At 36.4% G+C, this 23,106-nt stretch overlaps 2 protein-coding genes across 2 annotated transcripts; both read right to left on the reverse strand.

Moving 5' to 3' along the window:
* Nucleotides 1-84: 84 nt before the first annotated feature.
* On the reverse strand, nucleotides 85-5,016 carry LOC123320572 (exonuclease mut-7 homolog). The gene is made up of 14 exons (XM_044907932.1): nucleotides 4,911-5,016; nucleotides 4,529-4,736; nucleotides 4,119-4,474; nucleotides 3,830-4,032; nucleotides 3,506-3,687; nucleotides 3,097-3,277; nucleotides 2,887-3,037; nucleotides 2,382-2,577; nucleotides 2,176-2,316; nucleotides 1,619-1,890; nucleotides 1,287-1,523; nucleotides 738-866; nucleotides 492-681; nucleotides 85-437 (listed from the first exon to the last, which is right to left on the reverse strand). The coding sequence occupies exons 2-14, from the start codon at nucleotides 4,731-4,733 to the stop codon at nucleotides 244-246; spliced, it is 2,637 nt and encodes an 878-aa protein (XP_044763867.1). The 5' UTR covers nucleotides 4,734-4,736; nucleotides 4,911-5,016; the 3' UTR covers nucleotides 85-243.
* Nucleotides 5,017-5,667: 651 nt separating this feature from the next.
* Nucleotides 5,668-23,073, reverse strand: LOC123307578. Its single transcript, XM_044889947.1, has 18 exons — nucleotides 22,654-23,073; nucleotides 22,396-22,596; nucleotides 22,199-22,340; nucleotides 21,963-22,141; nucleotides 21,762-21,905; nucleotides 21,578-21,705; nucleotides 21,415-21,510; nucleotides 20,210-21,161; nucleotides 19,362-19,511; nucleotides 19,102-19,302; nucleotides 18,908-19,046; nucleotides 18,668-18,846; nucleotides 18,473-18,613; nucleotides 17,877-18,085; nucleotides 17,536-17,695; nucleotides 16,729-17,009; nucleotides 16,573-16,668; nucleotides 5,668-16,432 (listed from the first exon to the last, which is right to left on the reverse strand). Exons 1-18 carry the CDS (start codon nucleotides 22,786-22,788, stop codon nucleotides 6,841-6,843), a joined length of 13,125 nt encoding a protein of 4,374 aa, XP_044745882.1. The 5' UTR covers nucleotides 22,789-23,073; the 3' UTR covers nucleotides 5,668-6,840.
* Between the last annotated feature and the right edge of the window lie 33 nt (nucleotides 23,074-23,106).

Below are 23,106 nucleotides of genomic sequence, written 5' to 3' on the forward strand. Positions count from 1 at the left end.
GATTGAATAGACCACTAGGTATCCGGAAACTTATGCATATAAATCCATGAGGGTTAAATATAAGTTGAAAAAAAATACTTAGTAAAACGATTAATATGTAGCATCCTTTATTTCCTTGTTAATTTCCAAACAGGATATATACGAATATATTAAAATAATCAAATTTACTTGTAATACTTGAAAAAAACGACATTAATATGAATCAATAAGATTATCTAAGTTTATTTATATAAAAAATTAATTTCACTGAACAATATCTTGCAGAGCCCCATGGAGTACTCTTTCTAGGTGACTTCCATCCCAATAAACCTTCCCACACTGCTCGCATATGTAAAATACTTCGGCTTTATTCAAGATATCTTCTGGAATGTGAGCCATTTGTATTTTGACTCCTCGACGGGTTTCACGAAGGCCGACATCTATATTTTCATCAGGAACTGCAAATAAGGAAATTTAGTCAAGAGCCACTTCGACAAACCCTTAAACCTCACCTAAATCCCATTTTCTTTCGGGAGTATAATGAGCATCATCGTCATAATAATCATCGTCGTCGCTGGAGAACCCCGTGGCTTCATCCATGTAGCAAGGTGGTGGAGGTGCAAAACGGGTGGGTTGGTTTTGAGAAGCCATCAGTTGCATCGTTGAACGGCCAATTTTGACAAAACAACATTCGTTGCAAAACTGGAAACAAATCATGTTACCTTGGAGAAAAAACTGGGAGGATTTATCGAGCTCACTTGACATCTGCTAAACACGTCGGCCTTTGATACTTTTATATGATAATACTCCAAAACTTCCTTCAACTGAACTTCCACGTCTTCGCTCATCACTCTGTAGCAATATCCTGGACATACATAACCTACCAACTGAGGAAAATTTTAGTTTGCCAAATCTCATCACGGTGGAATATTTAACCTGTATTTCACCAACACAGGTCGTTTTATAAATCATTCAAGCGTGCGTCAATTTTCAAATTCTGATATTTAGTCCGGAGTAGCATAATTTAAGGCCAACTGCGAAGGTTACCTACTTTTAGGCCCACTCGCAAGAACATTCATTAAGATTTAATGCCTCATCAAAATTTAAAATTTTGAAGGAAATAATCAGAGGATTAAAATTTTAATGGTGCATTAAATTTTAATGGACTAGGCGTCAATCCTGTTTGAATCAATCCGTTTTGATTCGATAATGAATTTTTATCAAGTATCCCTCACATATTCAATAATTGCATTAAAAAAAACTCAAAATTCTCCAAACTTGATATTAAATTGATTGATTAATTTCACCTTATTGAAAACGGTTCCCTTAGTGAGAATATATCTTTCCTCGTCTTGTGCTAACTGAACGCATTCCATGTGGTCATGATTGTTTTCCAATATTGCTGTATCTATACCGCATCTCCTCAACTTTTTACCTAACCCTTGTAGCATCGTATCACAGACAAGTTTTATTCTATCGACCGTTATGTCTTCGGTTATATGGCATTCAGGCTGGGGGATTTCCACGGAGGCCTTCTGATTATCCTGTAATCATATCGAATATATAGACAAAAGTAGCAAAGTAAAGTTGAGTGAAAAAAATTGTGTAATATAAGGAAATAATGAAACGATGTTTGTACCTTTCCTTTAGGCTTTTTGTTTTTCTTCTTGGAATCCTTATTGTGCATCATCAAATTATAACAGATCTCTTCAAAGGGGCAGTTTACCCTGTCACAGCATCGTCTTATCACGTCATACACTTCTATCAGACAATAAGCATCTAGTGCCGCATAAACCAACTGGCTCAACCTCAACGGTCGCTTATCCCAATTGGAAAACTGTTCGGATTTGTCTAGAGGAGCACCTAAGCACTGATGGACAAGGGTGCTGAGGCTGGGTCCTCCAGATTGGGCTGACAAATATGAGTTCAGTTATAGTCAATTCGCTTATCTGCCTTTCGTATAATTGAGAAAAAATTACATAGAAAAACGGAATGAAGTGATTCAAATGATTTTTCCCAATAAAAATTGACAATGAGAACTTTGTCCTCCAAAGGTATCGAACTATCTTTGAGAAAACATTCAGATCCTTGAATTCTACAACCAATAATGGTTCAAAAAGTGTTCAGTTTTCCGTATTCCAAAACTAACCAAAGGACTAACACAATATATTGAAAAAACTAGCTTTTTTGACTCACCATGTGGCAGAATGACCTCTGGATACTTTCCCAGCGCATTCCACAGAGATAACAGATCCAGAAAACCAAACTGTTTCGAACCAAACTTCAGTCCTGATATTGTGTCTTCGATAACAGCTTGGTCATTCAGCAAAGAAAATCCTAATTGGAATAAAAGATCCAAAATGAGTCGTTCCCACATTTTTAGAGCCTAATTTCATGCTCACCTAATTTCAAGATGTTACTCTTCTTAAAAAGCATATTCTCGAGGTTACTCCAAGCGTATGGCGCTTTGGAACTCAAGGCAGGTACATCAAGAATGAACACATTTTGTCTAGTTGCGATCTGCATCAACGCAAGCTCGGATTTCTGCAGACCGAAGCTAGGTTTCCACTCACAATCTATTCCTACAATATCTACATCCTGGAATAAGAGAAATCGATTGAATTGATAAAGCGTGCTATGTCCGCGTATTCTAATTCTGGTCTTATTAAAGCCTTATAAATTATTTCCAAGTTTTATCCATGACTCGTGTCATATGTCAAAAAAAAACAACTTTTAACAGATTATTTGTTGTTCATTAAAATTACAGGTTATTGTAACTTTTATCTAAGACACATGTCAAAAAACATGTCTTGACAGGTTAATACTGTTATTCGTTTACAACAACAGGTTATTACTGATAGATACTTTCCAAAATCAATTTTTTTAATAATTTCTTTGAATTGTTACCTTCAAGCCTCTATCCAAGAAATCCTGAAATGTGCTTGCCGAATCCACCATACGAATAGCGTCAACATCAAGACCCAATTTATAATATTCTATGGAAGGTTGTGGCTCATCCCAATATTCAGTCTGTCCATACCCTCTTGTGGAGACCGCCCTTAAAATTTAGAAATTTCTTTTGTAGGATTCAATGAAAAAAGAAATAAGGTGACAAACCTATTATCGGCAAAAACTCTAAGGGTATGTGGCCAATGTTCTTTATCTACATTATAGAAATGTGCCCATTTCAATGCTTCCGCTAGGTCCTCATAATAATTCAATTGATGCAAAAGCTCTTTCTGTAGATCTTCATCATCTCCAATGGCCTCTTGAACCATTTCTTTCCAACTTTCGTCACCTTGATAACGAAAAACTATTACATACTTTCAGGGTAGCAATAGGTGGAATTAAATGGCAAAATGTGAAGAAAATACTGCATGAGGTTATATCTTACATAATATTAATCAACAAAGGGAATTTTTCATTTGTATCTGAATAATTATCAGAGCCTGCAGAAAATGTAGAAATGAATATTTCAGATTAAATTGAGAAATGTAGTTTTATTACTCCCAGTCCCAATACTCACTAAAACCATCTCCACTGTATCTCTTTTGCATAAGAAAATTCAGAGCACCAGCATTTCTCCTTTTGTTCAAGTTGGGTGTTAAATGTGTAGAAAGATCAAACTTTTTAGTCAGCCTAACAAGCAATTTTTTGAACGATTTTCCTTGCATCTTTTCCCATTTTATCTCTTGTACGTTGTGAGTACTGGAAGTTAAAATGAAAACAATAATCTAAAATTTTCAAAAGACTGAACATTCTTATTGAGATATGGAAAAAAACCAAAGGCACTGCTCAAAAATTGAGCCCATGAGAAAATTATGGAGAAATTAGCTAAAAACCTACTTACGCAGCAAAGTCAATCACAGCTTGTCGGATTGATGGCATTCCCAAAAGCTTATCTAAATAAACAACAAATTCTTCTTGAATTCTTTGGCTACAAGCTAAGTAGTCATCTAATAAAAATAATTTGTCTTGGTAAATTAAGGGAATTAAGCAATCCTCCAGTTCAAATTGTTCTTGTAGATTAAACAGGATAATACTTTGGCAAGCCTAAAAATTTCAATTTTAATCTTATGATAGGACTATCAGACTGCTTGAAACAGTTAAAACTTTTCTATTTGATATAAAATAATTACCTCTTTGTACTGTTTCTTGTCAATCAAACATTTCACCAAGTCTACAAATATCTCTTTACTAGCACTCATTTCAAAAATTTCCGCAACCAACTTGGTTAAAGAAGACGCATTCTGTTTTAACATTAACTTATATGCATTCAGCTTAATTTCAGGTGTTAAAAAGACCTGCAATCTATTTTGTTGTTCTTTTTTGAAAGATTTAAAATGTTCAATTATAAAAACCGGAAGAGAATTTGGCTTAGAATTGTAAAAATCATTACAGTTAAACAATAGTCTTAAAGCTTGTTCATAGGGATTTCCTTGGTACTGTCGATAGTAATTCATTATCAGATCGATAACCTGTGTACTCTTCTTGACTGAAATTATTCAGATTGTAGTTTGAAGAAATTGACATCGATGATAAGGCTTACGCATCATCCATAATTGCTTCAACTGATTCAAAAATAATATTTCTGATTCATTCAACCCCAATCTCATTTCGACTTCCCCACAGCATTTGCTGCTATGTTTCATTGAATGCTTTGCTTTCATTGTATTTGTTCGGCTAGGAGGAATTGTAGGTTCAGATTTTGGTTGCCTGTAGTAACCTCTTCCTCTGCCACGACGTGAATGCATCTTCTACGAAACAAACATGTTGATCTCTTATGTTTTCTATTAGTAAAATGGTCTATTAGTGAAATGGATATTAAGCAGAAATTTTGACATTGTGATTCAAAATCATGTCTTCTATAAATGTTTGTGTCAATATTTATAGAAGAACATATTATAATAGTTTTCATATACGTAGCATACCGTCAATTGAATCGGTAATATAGTTATAACTTTAATTATCTTCAAATCAAAACATATAAAAATGAAAACAACAATAGTAAACAGGTTAGGTCTCAGAACATAGATTAATTCACAGATTACAGAGTAGAATGGATTAATTTGATATTAAGATGCATAGAAATTAAATTGAAGACAGAGACAGGTTGTCTCTGATTGGAGATTTTAATTTTCATCGATGGTTCAAAATTTTGAATTATAATTTTCCGCTGCTTTTAACTTTGTTTTTAAAGATGTAAGGTAAGCTGTGGCTAATTTCTTCAATCTTTTTACCCTAAGGAAATATTAAAAAACTGTTTTGTGGCTCTTTCTGAAAGCAGTCTGCTCACATGCGCAGCAGAAGGTTCATTATTTGTTCGTGCGCTATACGAGCCTACTTGAAAATTTGAATTTTTTCCACCATAGTCTTTAAATATTGTGTAGAAATTAAGAATTTCGACTTTTTTATTTTGTAAGTATTGGAGCTATTAAATGAAATACTCTACAATCTACATATATCTGCATTTGTAACATGAAGATGTAGATTTTGAGAATTTCTTGTTATTAATTGCCAATTTGGTTGTTAAATTACTTTTCATTGTAGATGGCTGACCATAAGTACTTCTTGTTGAATTGGAGCGGTTATGAATATTATTGGATTCCCATCCATCATTCCCTTGAAATGTTTGAAAAAAGTGTGACTTTCAGTGAAGGACCGAAGGAGTAAGTAATTCGAAAAAACTTCAGTATGAAAATATAGTTTATTTGAACAATGTAAAAATCAAATAATAGCTCAAACTTAGATCTAAGTAACAATAGTTTCAAATAAATGGTAACTTGATTTTACTACAAATAATAACAAAAAATCTTAAAAATTTATTTTAACAGTCGACAGAAATATGCAAGATACCTACATAACATGATATAGGAAACAGTTTATTTTACAAATGTTATGGGGATGTGAACGAAGAATTGTCGTCTCTTATACTGTCCATTGTTTTGGAAAGGAAATAGATCATTATTATACCGATTAAATAGCTACCGAATTCATAAACCTTTCTAGCAGCATTTATAAACAATCATTAGGAAAAGGGGAGAGAAGGGACGGAATGTATAATATTTCAGTTCAATATCGTACAAAATATGATGAAATGTGGAAACATGAAGCCAAATTTTAACAAGAGAGCAATGTCATAAAATGTTGCATGTTCAAGAACCGTTCAAGGAATTCAAAACCAAATTCATTAGTGTAGTCGTTCATGTGTATAAATTTCAAAATTTTCAAAGTGACTATTAATTTCAAAAGTCATTATCAGAGTGAGGCTGAAATTAAACTGCTTGTCCAGTTTACTTCCAGATAGATTGCCATCACTTCATTAACAATCAATTTCAATAAGTCACAAAACAGTATCTCGTGTTATTCTCTGTAGAATAACTTTTGGCTTGGTGATTCACGAACAATGAATTTCTCAGTAAGTACCTGAATAGGTTTATAAAGAGTCGATGATGAAACCAATGAGAGTACAAAAATATAACAAAGTTAGTGTATCGTACACAAATGATTTCAGCCGATAGTGCATTGTGAGTCTATTCGAGTAATTTCAAAAGCACATTAAATTTGTACAAGACAATTTGTTCATTCAACCAGTGTAAAAAAAAATAGGATAGTATATACATTATCACTTGAATTACCTGATCATTTCAAATGATGAAAAAGCCACATAAGTAGGATATAAATTCGCCTTATTTCGGTTTTTAAAATCTAATAAATTACAGTCACCCGACTGACTCAATTTCTTTGTCCACATCAACCAATTTAACAGAAAATATTGATCTAAAAAAAAGCTGCCTCCAAGCCACCCATTTAATCCTCTTCTTGACTTTGTAATCTTCTCCAGGCACCAATCCCCTTTTCCTAACTCTTCTTCAAATCTTGAATTGCTGACGAGGCTTGGCCAACAGGTAACGCCCTCGGAATGCTCAGCATTCTGTAGCTGCCGTCCGGAAGCCTAAATTTCTTCCTCAAGATCTTGTTGGGCACGGTTGCAGGCCTAAATTTCCGCAGTAGACTTTGCAGCTCGGGACAACCTAGGCAACAGTCAGGCTTCAACGCGAGGTACATTTCTACGCAATTCAATTTTTCCTTATTCTGTGTAGTCCCTGCATTTTCTAGGTTTCGCTCGATTGGTTTTTCCTCTGTTTCTTTTGGAATCGCAGAATTTAATTCTTCCGTGTTCCGTGTAGTTCCTAGATTATGGTTTACTAATTGTGATCCATTTGATGGTTGGTCGATTGGTTTTTCTTGTGCATCTTTTGTAATCGTAGAATTCAATTCTTCCTTATTCTGTGTAGTTTCCAGATCTCCTCGGTTTGCTGTTGGTGAACCACTTGATGGTGGCTTGTTTGTGCCATTCGCAGAATTCAATTCTTCTTTATTCTGTGTAGTTTCTTGATCTTCCCGGTTCACAGATGGTGAAACGTTTGATGGTTGATTGTTTGTCTCATTTGGTTCTTCATCTGCATCTGTTGGATTCCCAGCAATCAATTCTTCCTTATTCTGCGTAGTTTCTTGATCTTCTCGGTTCACCGATGGTGAAACATTTGATGGTTGCTTCTTCGTCTCATTTGGTTTTTCATCTGCATCTGTAGGATTCCCAGAATTCGTTTCTTCCTTATTCTGTGTAGTTTCCAGATCTTCACGGTTCACCGACGGTGAAACATTTGATGGTTCGTCTGTCTTATTTGATTTTTCATCTTTAGGAATTGCGGGAGTCGATTCTTCCTTAATCTGCATTGATTTTGGATCTTCGTTTTGTTCATCGTCGGGTTTGGTGTTTGTTCTTAGATTCTGTTCTTCTTTCGACGATTTTGAGGCTGCAGAATTTGATTCGTCCATCTTCTTTTCTTCCGCATCTTCGCCCATCGGAGGTGTATCAATTTTGGAATGTTCAGCAGTTGTTGGAACTTTATCTTCGTGACAACTAGAAGAATTTGGGATTGAACTGTTAACTTCAGTGGTGGAAGAAGAATTCTCAGGCTGTACTTCCTTCTCCTTGAGCAGTGGCGTTAAATTCGTTATAGACGTTTGGTGTTTATTTATATCAGTCTTCGAGGAAATATCGGAATCGGTTTCTTCGATCGTTTTAACTTGGAGATCTTGCCGAGAAGACGTTTCAACACTTGTTTCGGTGGGATATGTCTTGGTTGACTTATCATCTTTGACTGATGACGAATGTTCGATCGATTCTTGTTTTACATCGATGTGTTCGCTAGTCGCGGGCGAAACCGGTTCTATTTTAACCTTTTTCTTCGGTGTGAAATCGAGGGATTCCCTCTCTCGCTTGACGCGTACGGGGAACACGTGATCGAACGCCGATTCGAACTCCAAATTCGACTTAACCGCGATCCACCGGCCGTTTTCGTCTTTCTCCACCACGTTCCAAAGTTCTCCAGTTGCCCGTACGAAACCGAATTTACCCGAAACTTCGACCCACGCTTCGCTCTGGTTTAGTTCCATGAACACCCACGCGCCCTCTACTTTCCGGAACCCTACGTTGATCAGATCTTTTCCGGTCCTTTTCTGTAGATAACTCGTGAATTCCGGCGGCGTGGCATCGGTTTTCGATGTAAAATCGTAGTGGAGCAAGGGCAGATCGTCGACGACCATTTCCCAACTGCCCTCGGGTCTCTTCTTGAACTTGGTCCATCTGGTGTCTTGGACCTTGAATCCGAACGACTCCTGCTCGTTGTTCTTATACGTCGCCCAATTGTTACTGGTGATTTTCTTCATGAGAACCCACACGTCGTCGTTCTTCAAGAAACCGAAACCGCAGAATTCTCCTATTTCTTTCCAGCCTATACGGCCGTTTTCTTCAATCGCTATCCTTCTGGGCGGTTTCGCGTCGTCTGGGCCCTCTGTGTCGAAATAGGTCCTTGGCGTTGTCGCGGGATTGAACGTTGGTATCCAACATCCGTTCTTGTCCGTTCTCATGCTGACCCAACGGTTATCTATCAACTTGTAAGCGAGCGGAAGACCCGAAGAGTTGTGTAGGATCCTCCATACTCCGGACAGTCGCTCCAACAGCACCCAAACGCCATTGTGGTGCTGGAAACCTATCTTGGACATTTTCGAAACCAAAGGTATGCGACGTGGCGCACCGCGTATGTTGAGACAAACGCTTTTCGGCGGTCTATCTTCGACTGGCATCTTCGTTAGCTCGTGGTACTGAACTGGGTTGGTTATTGGTATTTTATACGAATTATTATTTTGGTTTTTATCTGTATTCTCCTTTTCTATTGTTTCAATTTTCGTTGCGATCCCCCGGTCTTTATTTTGTGCACGTTGCTGATCGTTGTTGTCGTTCTCGATTTTATCATTAGCAGTTTTTTCACAGTCTTGTTTGTTTTCAACTTTGACGTGTTTTTCTTCGTTTTCCGTTGTGCTTTCTTGACTTTTTTCTCCACCTTGCTGCTCGTTTACGTCTTCAATTTCTTTCTTCGTCGTTATCTCGCAACTTTGCTGGTCATCGTTTGATTTTCTTTTAGTTTCTGTTGAGATTTCTTGCCCAGCGTCTTGCTGTTCGTTTTCTTCATCAATTGGTCCCTCTTTCGTTTTTTCGTCTTTTTCATTTCCACCGTCTACTTCTTTTTCATTTTCAGCATCTTTATTATTTTCTTTATCATCCTTGATGTCTTTTACTCTTGAATCTTCACATGGTTGTTCAATTTCTCTTGGCTCAATTTCAGTCTTGTCTTTATTCTCTTGATTTTCACTGTCAATAACCAACACTTGTTCACGTCCGACACAGCCAATTTCGACATTTTCACGTTGAACCTCTTCCACGTCCTGTACACTTCTATCTTTGGTCAGTTCATTCTGCAACCTAGCTTCACTTTGATTTTCTTTATTTCCGTTCAATTTTCGTTTCTTAGCAACATTTCCGATTTCTTCATTTGAATCTTCAGGAGTTCGTTCTCTCGTTAAACTAATTGCTCCTTTGATTTCTTTCTCACCTATATTTTGAACTGAAGTCTTGACCTTATCACTTTGAGTAAATTCTTCCTTTACAGAAACCTCTCTTTCTTCATTTTTGCCCGTTGTTGTAGTTTTATTATTTTTGATCTCCTTTTTCTCATTCATCTTACTACCTTTAGGTGGATTCATCAACTCTTCTTCTTTCACAAACACCACTGCTCCTGCACTGGAATATTCGAGTTTCCCCTCGACCCATTTTCCGTTTGGCATTTTCTTCATCAATTTCCAACGATCACCCACGTATTTATACCCGAATAGGTCGGTCTGAACAAGAAACATCTTGTGTTGTTTCCACACGCCCGATTTGTCGCATTCCATCAAGACCCACACGTCGTCCTCTTTACGAAACCCGAATTTGGCATACGAAGCCAGTGTCAAAGAGGTATTTTCGCGAGTATTTCGAGGATCTTTGAGGAAAAGGTTATTGAAGGACGGAGGGGGAAGTCGATCGTGTTGCTCCGAAAAATCGCACTGTAAACTTGGCAACGACGATTCCTTACATATCCACTGACCGCCTTCGCTTCTTTTGAATCTCGTCCACTTCGAATTGACCATCTTATAACCCGTGAATTCCGATACGTAATCCTCGTGTTTCCGCCAAGTGCCGTCACATCGTTTCTCCATGAGAACCCACAGGTCGTCTTTTTTGCAGAATCCAAAACCAGAGTGTTGGAAAATGACCTTCCACCTTTCGTTCCCGCTTTCGTTCAATGCGATCCTCAGCGGCGGCCTTGAGTCTGAAGGTTCAGTAGATTCGAAATGTGTGATCGGTGTATAAATCGGATCGTAAGATTGAACCCACTTTTGGAATGAACTTTGGAAGGTCATGGAAACCCAACGGTTTCTGATCAACTTGTAGGCAACGATACCACCAGCAGGTTTCCATTTACACTGATCATCAACGGTGAGCAGTACCCACACACCTTTGTTATTCGCAAAACCGTAAGTGTTCTCGATTGATGCCAAGGAAACTTTCTTGGGGATAGAATACTCGAACATTACGAAAGTCTGTGGTGGTCTTTCGTGTTGAGGTAGTTTATCGATTTCGTATTTATCAATTGGTTTCGTGAAAGGTATGCTTAGTTTAATGTCATAGCACCACCTACCTTGTTTGTCGAAGGAACCACTTTTCCAAGAACCATCAATATCTTTAACTACGATTTTCCAAACTCCATCTTTCAGCATGTATCCGTAAGTATCGAAGGACGTAAATCGTTTAAATTTCGTCACATCATCTTTGTACTTCTGCATCAAGACCCAAGCTCCGTTATCTTTGAGGAAGCCTCTGATTGAACCAGGTTCTAAGCTGACGTGTTTGAATTTTGAGCATTTCTCACTGACGCCGAAATTCAACGAGCTTGGAGGTGCGTTCTTGTCCCCAGGGATGAAATCGCATGATAATACTAGTAAATCGTGCTTATCGATTATCCATTTATTACTTGCCTGTGATTTTGTGAATTTGGTCCACTGACCGTCCAGAATTTTATAGCCTATTTGGTTACCTCGAAGCATCCATTCTTTCCAGTGATTCGAAACCTTCAACATTAGCACCCACATGTCATCCTTCTTGATGAACCCCAATTTATCATTATTGTAAATAAGCTTCCATTTATCGTCACTTATCACTATACGTAAAGGTGGTTTTTGCTCAAACGTACCATAAGTGTCGAGGTACGTTTGAGGAAAGTTCGAGGATTGATTACTATTTAGACCCCAATGATGACCCCTAACAATTTTCATGGAGAGCCAACGATTCTCGATCAATTTGTAGGCGAACAATTCGTCGCCTTTTTTATGAACTTCCCAGGTATCTTTATTCTTCTTCACCACAACCCAAACGTGTTTGTGTTTCACGAAACCGTAGTTACAAGTGCATTCATTCGGGAGGAGCGCATGCTTAGAATGCTGGAGCACCAGCATATCCATTGGTGGTTTTTCTCTTTCGGGCCAGTCTGCGATTTCTTTATATGTTACAGGGCGTTCTATTGGGATTTCCATAGGTGTATTTTTCTTGGATTCGCCGTATACCACCCACTCTCCATCTATTTTATCGAAAACTGACAGTTCGTTGTTGACAACTCGAAAACCGCAAACACCAAAAATACCTGGATGCTTGATCCATCCATTTTTGGTTGGCTTTTGAAGAACCCAACAACCGTCTTCCTGTACGAAACCTTCTTCGGAAAAAATGTTGAAACTCATATTGTATTCCTTACTTTTGTTCTCTACACTAACAATGCGTATATTCGAAGGTGGTTGACGAGTTTTATCGCCTATAACATCAATGTGTAAAACGGGAAGATCAAACTGTTTACTACATGGTAACCACTGATCTTTTTTCGTGTCTTTCTTCATTCTTCGCCATTTGCAATCTATCAACTTGAAGGCCATGGTGGGGGCTTCTTCAAGATCGTCCTGCATGTTGATCCATTCTGTACCTTCCTGTTTCATGAGCATACATATGGAAGGTGCACAAACCGTAAAAGCCAAGCTGCAGTCATTTGCTGTATTTATATATTTAGCCTCTCCGTTTTTGTAAGTAATGACTCTTATAGGGAAAATTGAATCACCAACGCTATCCAGGCTACATCTAGGTGTCAGGTGGGGATCGAAAGCCGGTAACCATTGGTTATTGATATTTTGCATCAACACCCACCTGTTATCTATAATATCATACCCTTCACTTTTATTGACAATCCTCCAATTGTCTCCAGTTCTCTTGACCAATGTCCAGTATTTTCTTCGAACAAATCCATAACCACTATTCGAATCTATTTCTTTCCACTTCAAGTTACCTCCTTCCATGATTTTAACGTATTGCGGTGGTTTTGTCAGATCGGTCCCTTCAGTGTTAGCGTATGTTTTTATTTCATCCACATCATCGATTTTATTCGAATCTGTTTCGAACGAAGCGACAGCGGGTGTCGAAAATACCCATGCGCCATTAATGTTCTGCTTGAAAACAACAGCGTTCTTTGCGCATTCGAATAGAAACAATTTACCACTGGACATTTTCTTGACCAATACGTACTTATCCGACATCTCTAAGAAGCCCATGGTGCTTGAAGGCGTGACGTTTATTTTCGATTTTATATGAGCCAAATTCATCAATATTTTATTCGGCAGATCTTTTTCGGGGGATTCAACACATAATTCGGGAATCTTCGGAGTAGTCTTTGGGTCGAAGATAGGTACCCATACGTTATTTTCCTTCTTTACCGGATACCAACTGTTATCTATAATTTTGTAACGGTATTCGACCTCGTCGAATGTGTCCACCCAGTTTTTATTATAAATCCATTTCATCAACGACCAAGTGTCATTGTCACGTGTGAATCCGAACCCTGAATGTTCGTCGATCACATGCCAGGTTAGATTGCCCTTCTTGATATCTTTGAGTAATGCGTGTTTGGGAGGTTTTAAACGTTCTGGAACATCGATCAAGATCCTGTCGTAGGTCAGGGGAACAGCATTGCTGAATTGTCTATCAAGTGAAGTCGATTCGTTCTGTTTCATTTCATTCTTGGTTATATTTGGTTCTATCCATTCTCCTTTTTCATCCTTTCGGATTAACTTGAGTTTGCCATCAACGAGTTTGTAACCGAAATTCGTTTTGCCTTTAGAATCTTTCACCGGAATGAGTTTTCCATCCTTTGATTGCTTAAGTACCCACACACCTTTATTTAAAACGAAACCCAGACCTGATTTTTCATCGATGATTCTTTTAATCTTCACCCCTCCACTGTACAAACTAATTTGTCTTGGAGGCGCATACTTCTTGAGACCATCGAAATTTTTGTAAGTGAAAATCTTCTGTTGGAGAGGTTTGTAGAACCATTTGTCCTCTGTATCCTTATCAATTATTCTCCATATTCCGTTGATGAGTTTATAAATTAAAAAGTGGTCGTTTTCCTTGACGGTTTTCCAAATATTACCTTCCCTCGCCACTAGAACCCATGCACCTTCTTTCATCACGAAACCCATATCGGAATTGTTGTGAATTATTTTCTCGGTTCCTCCAAAGCGAATTTTTTTAGGGGGTTTCGTTTCTTCTGGACCGACATGGTTCCAATAGGTGGTTGGGGAGGTTTTGGAGTCGGAAATTGGGCTCCATTTACCGCCTAGTACATATTTCTTCATCGTTACCCAAATATTATCGAACAGATAGTAACCTATGATACATCCGGGATAAGCACTGAATTCGGTTGCTTTCCAATGACCGGGTTCCGAAGGTACAACTTTTACCCAAACTCCATCCTCCAAAACGAAACCTTTTCTACAGCTGGTACTCACATAGCACCAACGTAGTTCACCATTGATCTCCGTTAAAGCCAGTTTAGGGGGTCTTTTTTCTTCGGGACCTTCGACATCCCAATGAGTCAAAGGTTTGTTGAGTTTTACACCGGTTACCAACTGAAGCAGGGTACAGGTCACTGAGGATATTTTTTTATCAACTTCAACAACAGTTGCCTCATCACTGGTGGATTTCGATGGCATATTCGCCAATTTTTTCTTAACCACAGCTTCGTGTTTAGCATCGACTGCTGTCCACTGAAATTTCGCATCTCTTTTAACAGCTACCCACTGCCCTTTCACTGAAACGTAAGCGTAATCGGAATCTGGCGTCACTTCGAGATTTTTCTTGTTGATTAGCAACGTCTTAGGCGGTCTAACTTCCATCGGAACGCTACTGGGAAAATCGTAAAGGGTGACAGGCATCGGAATATGATCGAAAATGTATTTTCCGAGGTTTTTCAACTTTTCCTCCTGCGTCGGAGCGTCTTTGTCCAAACAAAAATCGTCGTTTACTTCGCACCATTCGTTAGTCTCGGAATTTTTTTCCATTAATATCCAATCGTTTGAGTGCGTCTTGTGAAATTTCAGATCGGATTTGTGGCACACGAAAGTCCAGTATCCTTCCATAAGGGCCAATTTTGGAATATACGGAACGAATTCGAATAGTTTCTTCCATTTGTTAGTCATCTCGGCTTTTGTTGCTTCCCTTTTAGTTTTTGGTTGGGGAGTGTTTTCTTTGTCACCAGTTCGTAGCAAGTGCAGATCTGAATCGGTTATTGTTTTTTCTCTTGCGGTATCTTCACTATATATTGTCTTCAGTTCTTCCAGTTGTAATTTTTTCTCTACGTCTGGATCTTCTGAGGGATTTTCTATATCTTCATCTTCACAAACGAATAATGTATCCTGTATATTTCTTCCTGTCATTTTCTTTCTTTCAATTTCATGGATTTCTGTGTTTGTTGCCGAATTAGTATTTTCATTTTTACTGGGATGTGTCGATGTTTCTTTTGTTGCGATCATTTCTTTACCGGTATTTACCTGTTCTGTTTTTTCCATCAAGTCTTTTTCCTTCGTTGTAAGCTGTTCTAAAACCCACCCATTACCTTTCCACGTCACTTTCCTCTCATTATTCGGAGTAACCCACAGATCCAACGTATTTTTGGTAACAAGAACCCATTTGTTCCTTATGGAAACAAAACGGTACCCACTGTCTTGACTGATTAACTTTTTCACATTCCCCCCTTGTAAAATAGCCCGTTTGGGAGGTCTGATATCGTAAGGGACCGTAGCCGGAAAATCCCAATACGTCACCGGGTGTTTGATGGTGTTCAATGCCGATTTCAATTTCTGATTCAAACAGGAGGAATGCAGAGAATGATTCAGGATCTCGTTGGGATAGGTGGGAAAATGCTTCTTCCAGCAAGTGAAACTTTTCTGGAAGTCGTCTTGTTTGGAAGAAAATTTTCCTTCCTTGTCCTTCTGCACCAGTATCCATTTGTTGAAGGCTAAATGGAAATCATATTCGTCATGTTCTTGCACGTTTATCCATTCCGCGTTTAAAAGCGCGTACGTTGGCGTAATATTGATTTCGCATCCATCTTCGTCGAGCTTATTCTCGTTTTTCTTAGATTTTGTATCACTCGAATTCGCATCTTTTTTTTCTTCGTCGATTTTAATGTCTCCTTTTTTTCTCTTATTTGCCTCTGATTCCATAACCGATCCTTTTCGTTTATGGCCCTGAGGATTATTTATCGGATTTTTATCAGCGTCATCTAGTGCTCCGCATTTGCTTGTTCCAGATGTAGAAGTGATATCTACTTTATTTTCTATGTTTTTGATCTCGTGTTTTGTTTCAAATTCGAAAAAATCGGTCTTCTGTATTTCGATCAAGTTGTTTTTGTAAGTATTTTTCGGTATTATTTGACATTCCTTCTCGGAAGTATGATTATAGTAATCAGTATTGAAAGGCGTTCTTGTCACCTCTGCAGAGGCATTTTTTGGTACTTTCGAACATTCACGTTTTTGATTACATATAGAAGGTATACTGGAAATTTGAGAGTGTCTCGTTTTTCTTATATATTCTCGCGCTTCTTTTTGTAAAGAATCTTCGAATTTTTCCAATCCGTATTCCTCCATTTTGGGTACGAGCCATTCCATCAAGCTGTGTTCGCTGTTCCTTGAAAAAAATCAGTTAAATATTCAGATATGAGGAAAGTTTGGTTCCACAGATATATTTAGAATAGCTTACTGTGGATCTGAAATTAGATTATAACATAAAATCACAGTCAGTAAAAGAATATCCCTATAATTACTTACTGCGAATATGCCAGCTCTGGGATCTTATTTTTTTTCAATAATGACATAAATGACTTCAAGAATTTGTTGATGTTGTAATTGGCATCTTCCAGGAGTCTACAGAAGAATAAAACGTTCAAGACTAACAGAATAAATTTTTTTATCGATTATATTCACCTTTTGACCCACACTTTATCGACACCTGTAACTCGTGACATCGCTTCCTGCGCCATTCTTTTTTCACATTCCCTAAATTTATGTGTAGTTACCTCAACTTCGCGATTTCCAACCTGCTCTGAAGCAATGTCGACATGGAGAACGTCATTGTAGATAACATAATCTGAGGGACGCTTGATGATGGTGAATGTCCTTTTGAAATTAAACACAAAATCAGGCTGGATATTTTGCTTCGGATCTTCTACGAAAGTACCAGTAATGGAAATAACAGCTGAAGATTCCTGGGTAGAAAAAAATGCAAAAATTTATGGATGGTATGAGATTCATAAATTTTTTTACATATTCCTAACAATTTTTCTCCTATATTAATGTGATGATAAATGACACCAGAAAATAATACAACAATGTACTAGCTGCTAGCAGAAAATTCTAAATTATATATGGTGTAGCAAGTTTTCAGCCTTTAAGTTGAGCACTTGGGGCTAGATTCTCAACTGTCTATCTGGTCAATGGACATCTGACAACAATGAATTGTCGAATGACATCAAAATTTGGTTTTCTCAAATATATACCAAATTTTGATGGAGTTTTGTGACGTCACAGATGTGATAAGAATAATAATTTTGAGAATAGAGATCCGGGATCATCTACAATGATAATAATACTAATATAATAACAAATATGAAAAATATTGGCCATGAAATTATTCATCAAAACATTTTTTATCAAGTGTCAAAGCTGAAATTGTTTTGGGAATAGATAGATGAATATATTTTCTAAAAGATATATCAGTTATGGATAACTCACCCTATAAAAAATCAGGTCGACTGAAAATCCAGGGATATGATGTTTGGTTTTGGGCAACTGGCGTAAAACATTCACAATTTTTTTACTTCCTATGGGAACTGAATTCGAAGATGACATTAAGCTCATTATGTTTCTACTGAATTCGCTGTAAACTTGCAATCTGAAAAAATGATTTTTATAACCAACATATCCTTTTTCATAATAAAGCCCTCAGTTCTACGAAATGGACAATATGAAGTTAACTAAAAGGAATTAACTATATTTAATTATCGTTTTCAGTTAGAAAAAGTATATATCACTAATCATAAATAAATAATATTCATATATATAAAAATATTAACCTTTCATTTGCTCCGCTTCTTTTGCTGTTACCTGTAGTCATAGAAAATATAGCACGTCGATGGTATAAGTCTATTAAAAGCTTTCTGTTATTATCATATAATGAATAGAAATGACTAACAAATTGATCTACAAGATCAAATCCCTCATTGTTGCAGAAAAAATACTGTTGGGATATAGGAAATTCGTGTGCACCTATAGAAACTCCATCCTGTTAGGAAAAAGATAATTTAAATAACATAAAAATTATACCCCTCAGGTCCAATAGACCTGAACCAATGCAGACCCCAAAGTAATTTGAACTGAACAAGATTATCTTTAATATAAAAATATTTGAACCCTCAGATTTCTATCATGATGCTTTAACTAGCAGGCCTGTACACCAAAAAAATCAAAATGTATATTTGGGTCATAAATTCGCATTAGTATTATCAGAAATGAAACTCTTAAATCAAAATTCTTCCAGTACTGACACCTTAAAATCAGTTGAGATTCACAAGTATAAATAATAAAGAATTGAAATAAATTGAAAATTTTCAACTCAATTGAGACTGAATCCATTTTAGAACTTAATTTTTCACCACTACTATAGACTCACCAGTTTTTCCAACATTGGTAACGTTTTCTTCACAATTTTAGTATATGTGAATGCATCATATTTCGCACATACTGGATTTCCGTCAAGCCATAATTCAACTAAATTATTGTTCAAATAATTCAACTCTTCAAGATATTCAATCTGTAGAAAAAAATTGTTAGACATGAAGCACAAAAAGTTAAAAAAAATACTTACTGAATTATTACTCAAGTCTAACTTTTGAAGAGAACTTTTACCTTTAAGAACTACAAAGGGTGATAAAGTTCTAATATCATTATTATTCAACTTGATATGAGTTGGTTTCAATTCATCAGAAAGATGCAGAGCAAAGCATAATAGTTTCGGTTGAGATAAAGGACTATACTCTGATAAGTCTGAAATATATATTTAATTAGGTATGTTGATACAGGATATGGGATGAAGAAAATAACTTACCTTTGTTATCTGAGAAATTAGTTAAATCCAATATTTTTGATTTTTTGTCATAGAGAAGTTCCAATATTTTAGCGATATTGTTTGCTGGTAATGGCAACTTGGATATTGTCGAGTACTTTAGAATAATTTCACATGTATACTGAAAACAGAAATATTTTAACGAAAAAGAGTAAAAATCAATTTACACTACTCACAATCCATGTTGTATCGGAAGGATCAGGAATAACTAGTTTGGTCTTTAATAATATACCTATAGCTCCGGAACAATTTCTTGCTAAAAATATACAGTCTGTTCCTCTGGTTTGAAAGGAAATAGGTAAAAGGGCTTCAGGATATACATGATCCAAAACTACTTTCAATATCGCGTTTCTTTCAGTTCTCTTAACATTGTGAATCTGTAAATTATATAATATTATTATCAAAGCTCATCAACATAACATATCAATATACTCACCAAAAATGCATGCCAATTATTTCGGTTTTCAATAACCGACGAATGTTCTTGAAACAAATTTTCAGAGATATTGACAGCACTCAGAACAACAGAATTCTTCGGAATTCCGTTGAAAATGTCTTGGTTTTCACCCATACTATCGATAATAATCTATATCACATATTAAAAATCTACAATATATATATTTTTTTCAATTTTAAACACAGAATATCACCATAACGTTTTTTGAAATAGACATTTCGATTTCCGCAGCGCAAAGTAACCACCACAGAACACTAAAATAACCACACAAAAACATTGAACTAACTTTCTTTAGTTCAATGCACAAAAATTTCATCATAGAAATACATAGGAGATGTGTTCATCATTCTTTTTCTCCGTTAATTGTTCATTGATTTTTTTTCGCCAGTGCCGTAGACCGTTTCACAATTAACTGGAAATTAACTGTTCTGTGCTGGGAATCATGGTCAAAAATGCCTTTGTAGTTACGATTTTTCTGTACGAAAGCGTCGATCTTTGGATCTGCTATAAACTGCGCCAATATAAAATCAAAGTTATTATGTGATATCCCTGAATAAAATACTACATAAGTTATACTTAAAAAATTATTATTTCGATCAGCCACAATGGAAATTATGAAAAAATTCACACACAAATAACATGAACATGATTTATTTCAGATTATATATAACCAGTACATAACTAGTGAGTTTTTGGGCAGGCGTCCAAAAAAAGCCTCAAAATGATATTCACAACAGGCAGCTGCTATAGCAATTCTAGACATCCCACAAACTTTTTCGTGTGAATACAAGATATAGAAAAAATTTATTTCAGGAAACTCGTATCTAGCAGGCTTCTGGCGAGGTTGGCGATAAAACTAACGATAATGGCGTTGTTGGTGGTGAGGTTTCTGGGGTGGATATAGATAGGGATGGCGAAGGAATAGAAATTGCTCCAGTAGCCTTCGCGGACAAGGATAGCACCGATGATTGTGAAGGTAGTGACAATGAAGATTGAACTGATATTTCTGAATATATGGATAAGGGTGATTCGCATGTTAATATCAGAGCCTCAGAAATTGGAGATGAGATTCCCGATAAATAGGCCTCAGACACTACATCCGGTAGATTCCGATGTTTTATCTTATGACATGTTCTTGTTGGTGATAATAGTGGTGTATATGGATCCTTGGCTGATGAGCATAAATCGTCTATTGGTGATAATGGAACGTCCGCTGGTGAATATGGATCTTCTGCTATGATCAACTGCTCGTCTGGCTCTCCTAAAATTTCATTGGTAGTGGCAACTTCCCTATCCGCTGATAACTTAGGTGGCACGCTATTTTCTACGTGTTCTGCGTCAAGTGACGGCCTAACTGCGAGTCTTCTCTTTAGGGATGATTTGATAGGACAAAGGCAAGTTTGAGACTCCCTCATTCTTCTGCGATGGTAGTTAAATGAGGTTTGCGTTTCTCTTCTTCTAGGTCTCGGGTAACCACATCGCCAGCAATGTTTCATCCGGTTTTCTGACAGACGAGTTTTGAAGGTTTTACTTTCGGGTAAACACTGATGCGTCTCTCGATCAGTTCTTCTTATATCACGACATCTATCTTCGCCTTTACGAGGTATTTTAACTTTCTTACATTTAGATGTATCAGGTGGTGAATCAAGATTGTTTAGAAATGAAGGATGACCCTTTATATATTTCAGTGCCTTTTTCTGAAGGGAAAATTCAAACTTGTCTATTCCAAAATCCACCATTTTGGGTACTAGCCATTCCAGAAGACTATTCTGATAAGTCCTTGAAAGAAATTTATCATCAGATCCCTAAGAGTGCAAAATTCTTATTCTAACATAGCTACTGATGAATTGGCATCTGATTGATTGAAAGGACGATAAGGTACACTTAGTATAACTCCTTTCCTGCGCCAATAACAGTTTTACTTACTTCGCTTGAAGGAATGACTTATATATAATATCTCTTTTTTGAATTTACTCCACTCCCACGAAAATTTGTTATATTTGAAGACAGTTTTCAATTTAGTTTTACTTACTCTGAGAATGCCACTTCAGGTATCTTATTTTTTTTAAGTAGAGATACAAACGATGTTAAGAATTCGATTATGTCATAACGTGCATCTTGAAGCAACCTTCGAGGGAGATAATGGATTTTAATTTAATAATTAGCATTGAAAAAAACGCCTTATATATACTCACCTTTTTGTCCATAATATATTAATACCTGTTAAGCGTGACATTGCTTCCTCAGTCATAATCTTATTCTGCCTCTTCATTTGCTTAAATTTTTTAGAATTGCGGCAATTTTTCCTCAACTCAACACCATCCTTTTACAGAATAAATACATATAACATAACGAGCTTATAAAACATTCTATACTCACAAGCTTTTGTAACATTGGAAAAATGTTCCTTATGGTGTTAACATAAGAAAGTGCATTATACTTTGAGCATAAGGGATTATCATCAAGCCACAACTCCTCTAACTTAAAAATTTTCAAATTTTTCAGTTCTCTCATGTCTTCAATCTACCCAAATATAAGTAATAATATAATAGAGATAAACAGTGTTTTGATTCGACTTACTAAATTATTTCTTAAATCCAACTTCCGAACGGAATCTAGACCTTTGAGAACTTTGAAGGAAGATAAAGTCCTAATTTCATTACCATTTAACATTATGCAAGAGGGATTTAATACTCGAGACACATGTAGAACAAAACATAAAAGCTTTGGTTGGGATAAAGGAGTATAATCTCGTAATTCTGAAAAAGGAGTAGAGATAGTAGATGTTGGAGGTAGTAGAAACGATAGTCACCAACCCTTGTTCTCTGCGAATTTTTCCAAATTCAGTGTTTTTGATGTATTATCATATAAGTGTTTTAATGTATGGGAAACATCCTCATTGGTAGGTAACGTTAGTTGTGTGATAAGTGAATACCTGAGAAATATTTCCAGGGTGTACTGAAAAAAGAAGTAGGTAGATGAAATAAAAATGTATTGTTTGGAGTCGACTCACAGTCCAATTAGTATCACTAGGATCAGGAACAACAAGTTTATTTTTCAATAATTTAACTATAGCGCCAGTGCAGTTTCTTGCCAAAAATATGCAACCATTTCCTCTTTTTTCAAAATGAATTGGTAAAAGTGTTTCGGGGTATACATAATCTAAAATTATCTTGAGTATTTTATTCCTCTTCTGATTTCTCGAATTGTGGATCTGAGAGTTTATCGTATAAGTCATCAATATAAATGAAAAAATAATAATTTTACTTACTACAAAAGCATGCCAATATTTAGAGTTTGTTATAATTGGAAAATATTCTCGTATTAACCGGTCAGAGTCTTGGGTAGGCTTTAGAACTATAGAATCCTTAGGAATCTGATATGAAAAGTTTGGTTTCTCGTCCATATTCAATTTCAACAAATTCCTTACATCGCATTATCCGTTTATTTTGCTTTTATTTCATGGTTAGTAATGTTAAATCATCTTTGTTTTGGTATTAATAGTTTTTTAACATTTAATATTATGTCTTCCTATCATCTGTATTCTGTTTTTCACTTTCGATTTTTCTCAATATTCTTTTAATAACCTTTCTCTTGGAAGACAAGACAGTTTTGTGAGGTTTGAATAGTTTTTCAAGGAGGAACTGTTTTCGCAATAAACAAAAATTCCGTACATGTGGCATATACTTTATATAAGTACATATGAGCATTACGGTCAACACAT

This window comes from Coccinella septempunctata, chromosome 1 (assembly GCF_907165205.1).
Source record: "Coccinella septempunctata chromosome 1, icCocSept1.1, whole genome shotgun sequence".
In the NCBI taxonomy this organism is placed as follows: Eukaryota; Metazoa; Arthropoda; class Insecta; order Coleoptera; family Coccinellidae; genus Coccinella; species Coccinella septempunctata.

Excerpts from the sequence above, each read along its gene's own strand:
- LOC123320572 (XM_044907932.1), bottom strand. The coding sequence starts at position 4,733 with ATGCATTCACGTCGTGGCAGAGGAAGAGGTTACTACAGGCAACCAAAA. Across the intron at positions 2,578-2,886 it reads TCTTGGATAGAGGCTTGAAG|GATGTAGATATTGTAGGAAT; the intron begins GTAACAATTCAA and ends CTCTTATTCCAG. Across the intron at positions 2,317-2,381 it reads GAGTAACATCTTGAAATTAG|GATTTTCTTTGCTGAATGAC; the intron begins GTGAGCATGAAA and ends TATTCCAATTAG.
- LOC123307578 (XM_044889947.1), bottom strand. The coding sequence starts at position 22,788 with ATGGACGAGAAACCAAACTTTTCATATCAGATTCCTAAGGATTCTATA. Across the intron at positions 21,706-21,761 it reads TTCCAATGTTACAAAAGCTT|GATGGTGTTGAGTTGAGGAA; the intron begins GTGAGTATAGAA and ends ATTCTGTAAAAG. Across the intron at positions 16,669-16,728 it reads GATAAAGTGTGGGTCAAAAG|ACTCCTGGAAGATGCCAATT; the intron begins GTGAATATAATC and ends ATTCTTCTGTAG.